This window comes from Mytilus galloprovincialis, chromosome 2 (genome assembly GCF_965363235.1).
Source record: "Mytilus galloprovincialis chromosome 2, xbMytGall1.hap1.1, whole genome shotgun sequence".
Lineage (NCBI taxonomy): Eukaryota > Metazoa > Mollusca > Bivalvia > Mytilida > Mytilidae > Mytilus > Mytilus galloprovincialis.
Genome location: NC_134839.1, coordinates 28,800,004 through 28,809,708, shown reverse-complemented (window position 1 = coordinate 28,809,708; position 9,705 = coordinate 28,800,004). Strand labels below are relative to the sequence as shown.

The following is a 9,705-nucleotide window of genomic DNA, read 5'->3' as shown; positions in this document are numbered from 1 at the left end:
TCATATGTATTTTTATTGTCATGGCAACATGATCACAATTTTTACATATAAATATACAACAATCTGACTAGAAATGGAATTATTAACAAATAAAATATCATTTCCTTAAAAATATAACATTTTGTAAATAATATATGAACAAAATTAGATCTTTTGTCACTAAATGTCATTATGTGTCCTAAGGATAAAGTAATTATTGATTAACAGTAAACTTTTAGTAAGTAACTACATGTATATGTATGGGCAAGTTTAGATCTGATCCTTTTGTCCTAAAATTATTTACACAAGAACAAAATTCACCTATTGAAACTGAAAAATTGTGTTTGAAAGTACTTGTTGATTGCAGACAGTTTTATGTCATCAAAATGATCAGATATGTACAATGGGATGAAAGCTGCAGGTACAGTACAATGCTTCCCTAGTATGGTTGTTGTCGATACATAATTTTCTTCTTTTCTTCTTTTTTTTTTTATATCTCCAAGTAATAGTTTTTGTTTTCGGAAAAAAATGCAAAAAAAAGAGGATTTCTTTTAAAGTTTAACAGGGTAATTTTTCCTAAGTGCTTGTAGGTACCTTTTAATAAATGAAGTATACAACAGTACAAGTAACAGAATAACCTTCAACTGTTGTTAACAAAGAGAAAAAGCACATCAAATTAAAAATAAGTTTATTTAATTCCTAAGTCTGAGACAAAACTTTTACAAAAAGGAAGATTTGAATGACACTTGAATCAAATTTTGTTAAATATTTGAATGAAATTAATAATTATAACATCACTGGTTTACTGTTCACTTTCAATACAACTTCAAAAGATCGGAATTATCTCCCTTGCTATGGTAATTTCACAGCTATCATTTTCAGTGATTTGTATTACAACTAGATAATCAAAAACTACCACTGATCAGGTAGCTATATAACTAAGTATTGTAGTTTTATGCTTACATTACAAACCACAAGAGTGTTTCAATAAAGTACACATTGCTAAAGCCTTGTTAAAACCTACATAACAATATTGTGGGTCTCTTTAGGGTGTAAGTGTGACGCAGGGTTGTCAATTTTTTGTAAGCATGACACGTGAAAGTCAAATTATTGTGCTGTGAAAACGGGGAAATGAAGTCTAGCAGGACACAGGAAATTACAAAAAATGAGAATTGCTTACACACATAGTGTAAGCATGATACAGGAATCTGACAAAAAAGTAAGCGGCAAACGGATCAGAACCCCCCCCCAATATTGGTAAGATCAAAGCTATTGATAAAAAAAAGCTTTATAAAATGATTCAATTTTTTTTTACATCATCAGATAACGGCAAAAATAAACAACAACACTTTAGTTTTGGCAATGAAACTTTTACAAAATGAAAACCAAAATATTTTGTACCAATAATGGGACTAATTTTGACTTTGAAACTATAAAACAACTACAGTAGTTCAGGACTTCAAAAATTAAATAACAAATACAGACTTTCAACAATGGTAAATGTAATCTAAGTATAGAATTATAGGAAATATTTCAAGATTTTATCTTTCAGGGTAAAAAGTATAAAATATCAGAAAGCAAACTAAATCTTATTGCATATAAAGATGACTAGCAAACATTTTTTTTATACTATATACTAACAATATGTTAAGTCAAGAAGGTTAACAGTACATTCAAATGCAGGAAACTTTCAAAAATAAAATGGTCAAATTAACATCTTAAATTAATATAATCATGATAATAAATGATCTAACATGGTGACAATGTCCTTATCATTAATAATGGTTTTGCAGGACATGTGTCCAGTAACTGTCAGTTTAACAAAGCAAAGAAAGCTGAAGCAAGACTACAGTTGCTGGAGGTTGTCAATTTAAAATTACAGTACACATTATTTACCGGAAAAACTGACAAAGCTCAGTTGGTGTTATAAATTTTCAAAGAATCATCAAAAATCATAGTATAAATCAACATACATGTACAAGTTCCAGGCCAATCACAATCATCCCTGGAGTACATGTAATATTTTTAAATGATTGTTACAGTTGCAAATTGTAATTTAGATCACCATCTACTCCAGTTGAAATATATTATATATTATTACATGGTATGACATTGTCATGGAACACTCCAATAAAAACAAACAGTTATGGCATTTTGCTTTGTAAAAGCTGAGGAACAATTGAGATTAATATTTTCTAACCTGACCAAGTTATAAATAAGATGTAAACTTTAATGTAGTCTTAATAATACACTTACTGAAAATTTTTGACCTCTAAGTTTTATATATGTCAGATTAAAACTACAGAGTGCCACTTACACCATTATAAACAGATCAGATTATATACTTTCAGTGTTCTACTTAGGGCATTTTTATTAACAACTTTGACACTGTCTTAAATGAACTTCTCTTAGTTCTCTATAAAGAAAAAACTGTTATGCTATAAACATAAGCAGCAAGATAGTATATGAAGTTTTCCTATCTCAGAATAGCTGTTGAATGTAAGATCATTTAAGGCGAGAACATGATTTCCATAACATATTCTTTTTTTAATTTGGTTCTAAGTATTGGTCCAAGTAGGTAACATGAAAACATAAAAGAATTGTTTTGGTCTATAAATTAATTTCAACTGAATAAATCATCTTGTTGACTTTGAACTAATTTATACAAAAGAACAGATAACTGTTGTCCAATCAGTTTCACAGAGACAAATAGTCTATATCCAGTATAATCTGAATTGTTAAGTTCCCTGTTTGAGCCAGTTTCAATACACACAATTTTCCATATAAGGTCCTGAGCTGTATACTCTTTGCATATCCTGCATGTAATGGTACCGCTGCTCCATATTTGATGGTGCCATATTGGACGTGGATGTAGGTGGGGGCATCATATGTACAGGTGTCATGTGACTTGGAGGCAAATGTCCTTGAGAAATGTGTCCTGAATGTAAACTGATAGACTGATTTTCAAACCCGTGGTTTGGTTCACGAAAATATTCGTCTCTTGAGCACTCAGTTTTCAGAATGGGTCGATGATTGTCCGGAAATGCCATTGAAAACAAAGCTTCAGGATCACAAACAAATTTATATACATAGCGTTCTCCTGCAACTTTTTGCATTATACCTTTTTCATAATAATATCTCAATGATCGACTTAATTTATCATAATTCATGGCTGGACGATTCTTCTGTATTCCCCATCTACGTGCAACCTGAAATGAACATTCAGTCTGAATTACAAAAATTGTAACTCTACAATGCAGATCTACTCATTGAATAACTGGTACATTTGGGACAACTATTTATAAAATATTCTGGATATCAGATTATTTATTCTGCTTCACATGAGCTCTGAGTTCTAAATAAGGGATGTTACTTTGTAACAGGTCGTTTTAAATAATTGATGGTTTCAAAGAGTTATTTCCCCTTAATAGCCTTAGTGGAGTTTCCCTTTACTTCTCTAAGTACAGAATATGTTTTTTACATGATATACAGCATGATTAGATTTTCACTGCTATTGTACTTATTGTCCTTATTAGTTTTCTGTGGAAATCCATAAATCATTGATAGTTCAACAAACCTACAGACAAAAGTATTTATTTATGCCTATGTTTCTAAAATATAATTTAAGCCATATTATTTAACTTTTGTTGTTTCAAGGCCTTTTATAACTGACTGCTGTATGGGCTTTGCTCATTGTTGAAGGCTTTGTGTTGACTTTAATAGTTGTTAATTTCAGAGTCATTTTGTCACTTGTGGAGAGTTGTCTCATTGGCAATCATACCACATCTTCTTATTTTAATAGGTATTGCCTAAATTCTTTACCTCTTCTGGTTCAATAAGTTTGAATTCTAGTCCTCGACCAGTCCATGCAATAAATGCAGAATTTGCTGGATCATCCAATAAGGCCACTAAGAACTGCCACAACTGTAATGACCCTCGTCTCTGATAGGTTGGATGTGGTCCATCTCTATGGTAACGATCAAAATAGAAGTCTCGATAAAAATCAGCTTTCATTTCAATACCTGTTAATATATATTGAAAATTACGATATTTAAAATTCAGTTTCTGGCTATATGAAACAAATAACAACACAATAAAAACTTTTTACATGCTTGTCAAACCCCAACAATAGGATGTCTGACAGATAAGTGATAACATGATACTAATCATCATTGTAAAACTGTCGACTAAACGTAAAATAATTCTGTAGTCGTAATGAAGAAAGGTGTGACAATAATTTTTTTTTACCATATTCAAAAAGCTAAAGTACATGTACATTTATCTGCAAACAGGAAGAATATGTCTGACAAATCGTTAAATGTTCACATATTAAAACTTATCACAGTCAATTCTCTACACAAATACTGTACTTGGACAATGAGTGACAAAAATGTTCATTTTATATAAAAAAAAAAATTAAAAAAGTTATGGACAAACAGGAAGTGTCTGACATATCTGAGGAACATACATGTTACTACTCATTACTGTCATACTGCTATCTGAGGAACATACATGTTACTACTCATTACTGTCATACTGCTTATCAATGGTGAGGTAATTCTGTTTATTTGTACTTGAGAAAAGTCAAACAAATGTAAGACAGAAATTGTTGAACAGACTTATGGTCAGATGGACAAGGTGAATACAATATGACCCTACTTAAAAGGGAAATATCAATAAATGTTTCCTTCGATTACCATTCAACAAGGAGTTTATTTTTTTTTGTGAAGAAAAATCATGACCACAAAGTTCAAGAATTTATAAAATGCATCTATACCACTCATATTTTAAAAGCTTTATTTTGTTACTTTTTTTAAAGCTACAAAATTAAAATTACAAATAATCAAAAAATATATAACAGTATCTTCAAACATAAATAAATATCCAAATGAACTTTCCCATTCAAAAATTAGCTATGCTTGTTATGTATATCTCTAGTTCGCTTTAAAATTAAAGGTTAGCTTTTCATCTAAACAATTATACACAAAACTTTTTTATTTCATTTCCAATATTTGAAACAAATTTTTTTTATCTATGTAATCAAATTTCTTTTCAATTGTTAAGATAGAATTGAAATAATTTTTGATTTGTAGATAACAATCTTTTCAAAATCAATCCTTCATAAAAAACACCACCAATAATATACCTGTATCACATTATCTTATTAAAGGTTAATGATAACATCACTTTTAACAGGCCCGTAGCCAGAAATTTCCAAAGGGGGGTTCGTTGGACTAACAAACTCGACTTTAACAGTCACAATTCGAACAGAACATCGACTTTAACAGTGCTTATTTGTTTTCAAGGGGGGGTTCGTCCGAACCCCCCGAACCCCCCCTGGCTACGGGTATGCTTTTAATATGGAGGATGTTTAAATCTCAAAGTCTTTTTTTTCCTTAATACAAATGTATTATGTAACACCATTTAGCTTTTTCCAAGGCGAAGCATCAAGATTTTTGGCTTTTTAAATAACACTTATTTTTCTTACTGTATAGTTTATTTATATATATTGAAAGTATATCTCCAATAAAATTTGGGGGAAATCTTTTTCATTCTTGTAATTTATAATTGTATTTTCATATATATAGTTTAATTAATACCTTTTTGCCCCATTCTTAGGATAAGCAAAATCTACACACATCATATTAACTCATCAAAATCCTCATTTTTTTCAAATAAAGGCAAATGGACCTTTCTTTATTTTTCCATATATATTTCTATTGAAAGCGATGTCACTGATCAAAATGTTGTTATTTCTAGAAATGATGAGTAAACATCTTCCATCTTGTGATATTATCGTAGAGATTGATTAGACATCAAAATGGTTTTCAGATTACAGTGTCCTATTCCACTGAACAAAGGGATTAAAATTCTACTCATTTTTACAATACAAATTTTGTAATGTAGGACAGACAATTCATTAACGCACTTTACACTGCTCATACAGTCTAATTTCAAAGCCCAAACATGGGATAAAACCAGAATGCGCTAATTACCCCTTATATCATTACAAAAGAGTCAATTAGCTAAATCTCCTATTAAGAGTCATATTTCTAAAATGTTCTACCAACCCTTGCCATGGACAGAACATCAAATGATGATTAAATTGTGTTGTTTCTATTTTCATTTGAATGGTTTCAAATGATTAGAACAGAGTAAACCATCAACTTGATACATCTAATCAAACACACCCTGAACCATCAATGGAAGCCTATGTGGTGTCGTATCACTTTTTATTGTCATACTGTATCTTTTAATCATTCGTTACAATCTTTACTTGGTCATTCTTTATGTTTTTGGCTTCTATAATGATCTTATATTTAATATCACGACAGTGGACATGAATAATAAAACAAAATGAAATTACCTTTTGAATCCTTACAAATATAAACATAATAAAATTGAGAAGATATATACAATTATCTTATGATAGTTAGTATCTTATCATTGTCAAAGTCATCATTCTAAATATCTCCTTTTATTTATAGTCTCTTAAGTACACGTGCTATGCAACATTCATCAAATTCAAGATAACTTTTTTTCTATACTTATTTTATATCAGATTCCAAGACATTTTTTGATAAAGATTTTTTGTAACATTTAGGGAGTTCTATATACATGGTAAAAACATAAATTCTAGACTGTGATTTAAAGCATGTTATACTGTATAGAGTATAGACACTGACTATTGTTGATGATTCTATTTTCAACTCTTGAGTCTTTTTGTTTTCAATGGACTTAAAGCAAACAACAATTAATCAATCCAATTTTTTGGTTAATTGTTTTGTTGGGCCTCTACACATCCAATTCACCTTACATTGTCCTTTAAGATTTAAAAATTATTAAAAAGTACTCTCTAAATATCTTAATGTATTCATATGAAGCTTTCTTTATCCTTATCCTACTATTACACTATAGTTAATTTCCATGTACATTTTCCAGCGCTTTTATTTCAAAACAACTGCTTCATTGAGCATTCAAAGCAAGATTTTCACCTCAAATAGACGAATTACCAACTAATATAATAAACGGAGAGAAAACTTTTGATTAACAACTAATAATTTTATTCAATTAAGTTGTGAATTGGATTAAGCTAATAGATCAACAATAATCCCTTATCAAACATACGTTTGATCAACAAACTAATTGACTCTCAATCATAGAACCAGCCCTCGGGACCTAAACTGTTTGCTCTTTGGCATTTTAAAATGCAATTTTCCACACTTTACGATGCTCAATTAATAAAGAGGTTGATCCCTAGTCCTAATGAAATAAGAAATATTGAATATGTTCTCCGTGGGGAGTTTGCTTGTTAAATGTGACAAATATAGTCGTCAATACTAGAATAAAGCATGTTGGAGTTGTGTTTGTCTTATTGTTGATAGAACAAATTATACCAACTACAAATTTGTATGTGCAATTGAAAAAGTTGAACATTTTTTTTGGATTACTGACGCAAAAGAAATTCATGCAATAAAAAAAATAGCATTAAATTAACATTTTCCAAAATTAATTTAAACCAAAAAATCTTCTTCTTGAAGGGGGGGTTATCTAGGGTCGCCACAAAAGCTCTGACTTAGATACTAAAAACTTCAATCTCTAGCTAGACTATTGAAGTCTTTATTTACTTTTTTTTGTTGTTGATAAAGGGGGGGGGGGGGGGTCAACTAAAGCCTACCAAATAATAGCATCTGGCTACAGGCTGCAATATAATCTCATTTTCCATTTGCGTTTTAATTTTCTACCCTTTATTATAATACCCCTTTTTTCAGGACTTACATAATGTACAGATTCTCAATTTGTTCTCGTTCAGAACATGCATGAAACATTTGCCACTGGACATTAAGCAACAATCTATCAATCATTCAATATATATATATATGAGTGATATAACAAGGAAGAACTTGATATAAACACTGATGACACATGAAATTTTAATTTGTGGTTTTTATAACCATTACGGCTTTTGTAATTTGAATAGTATAAAATACAATATATTCTTGATCACTTTCATATGAACAATTCAGATTTAACGTGGGAAAAAGACAAATTATCTTCTAATGTAAACATTAAATCTATGATTTAAAAAAAAAAAAAAATCATTGAGTATTTTGTATAATTATAGAAAATTTAGAAGCAAGCTAGAAGAAAAATTGCAACATAATAGATGTATTGTAATAACCTTTATTCTGTTTTCCTAGTAAATTCCAACCATTACGAAATCTAACGACCATTTTAGAAGAATAGAAATTCAAATTCCAGTGATTTAGAATATATGATTTTGTCAAAATTATACAAAATGATGGTAATTATTTTGTAAATAGTCGATCCTGAACAGAATTGTAGGCTAATTTAAGAAAATGAACAATGGTTAACTGTTTATGCGGTGAAAGCCCCGACTGCATTAATAAGACTATTAACTCAGATAATCAAAAATTAATTACACTAACTAACACGGCGTTATTACAACCAAGCACAATAGAACGAAAGTACAACGGAAGTCTCTTTGATCAAGGACGATGCTACAGATTGAATGGTGAAAATGGCTATCAACCTAGGATCTTATAATAATAAAAGATTCAATCTATTGTGAAAAAATTTAACATTATATAGGGATGATTTGGTCAAAATGAATAAAAATTCTGACAATCAAATGAATAGCAAGGTAGAATACACAAATTGTTAATTCAAATCCTGATGTTCAAAATGAATAACAGGGTAGATTTTACAGCAAATAATTATCAATTTAGAATTAACTGTAAAAAAAACAATTAAGTATTTTAGCAATTATAAAGCTGTAATACAGTGATAATATGTTTTTTTCCATGACTTACTTAAAGTAGAACCTGATTTACAAATCAATTTGCCAAACATTTTAAACTATTTAATATATATATTATTGGGGAAATTTAATTATATTTTTGCGTCAAAAGTTTAAATGCATTCTTTTTAAAAACTAGAAAAAGCCAGAGGTCTACACAAGGTTAAGAAAAAGATAATGCTTATATAAACTTTATCATTTTTATCTGTGTTTACACACTAACTTTGTAGACCTTACACTATAGAGTTCTGGTGGATAGTTGTCTCATTGTCACATTTCATTGTTTATATACTAAACTTAAGTTGTGTTACTTACATTTATATATTCGAATAAGTCTCACATAAAAATACAGTAAGGGCCTGAATTTTATACATGAGTGTATAGTAAATAATAAAAAAAAATTACATTAAGGTATCTTGCAATGTTTAATAATTCCATAACCGTTAAAAACAGCAATATAAGAGCTCTTTTAATGATATATGGTCTCTTCAAAATGAACCTTTCCAAAATGTTTCATAAACATTAACATTAACAAATGTCTAGGGTTTTTTTTAATTGGTATATGAGAATAGAAAAATAATCAGGATACAAAATCAAAATTTAAAAAGATATGTAAAAAAGTTTAGAAGTTTAAACATATGATTTAAAGCTGTTATTTGACCCAAACAATACTCAATTAGTAAAACTTCAGACAAAACCAGCTTTCGTTTTGTTGCTGTAACATAAATATTAAAGAAATATATTTTATGAGCCAAACCATATCCGGTGTAGACGGTACATGTTTGTAAAATTACTTTGCGACATGTTTTTGATGAATTGTAGTAGTAAAACTTAATATCAATTTGCCCATCATGATAATAATCCAACTACCACTAAGTGAATACAAAAATAATTATAAAGTTTGT

General features: G+C 29.4%; 1 protein-coding gene across 2 annotated transcripts in view; it reads right to left on the bottom strand.

The window, feature by feature from the left end:
• Positions 1–9,705, bottom strand: part of LOC143063315 (ETS translocation variant 1-like) — a 40,972-nt gene continuing 31,267 nt past the window's right edge. For both annotated transcript variants that reach the window (XM_076235384.1, XM_076235383.1), the window contains 2 exons: positions 3,802–4,001; positions 1–3,188 (listed from right to left, as the gene is read on the bottom strand). In XM_076235384.1, coding sequence (XP_076091499.1) covers positions 2,742–3,188; positions 3,802–4,001 — 647 coding nt within the window. In that variant the 3' untranslated portion in view covers positions 1–2,741. The remainder of the gene's footprint in view (positions 3,189–3,801; positions 4,002–9,705) is intronic.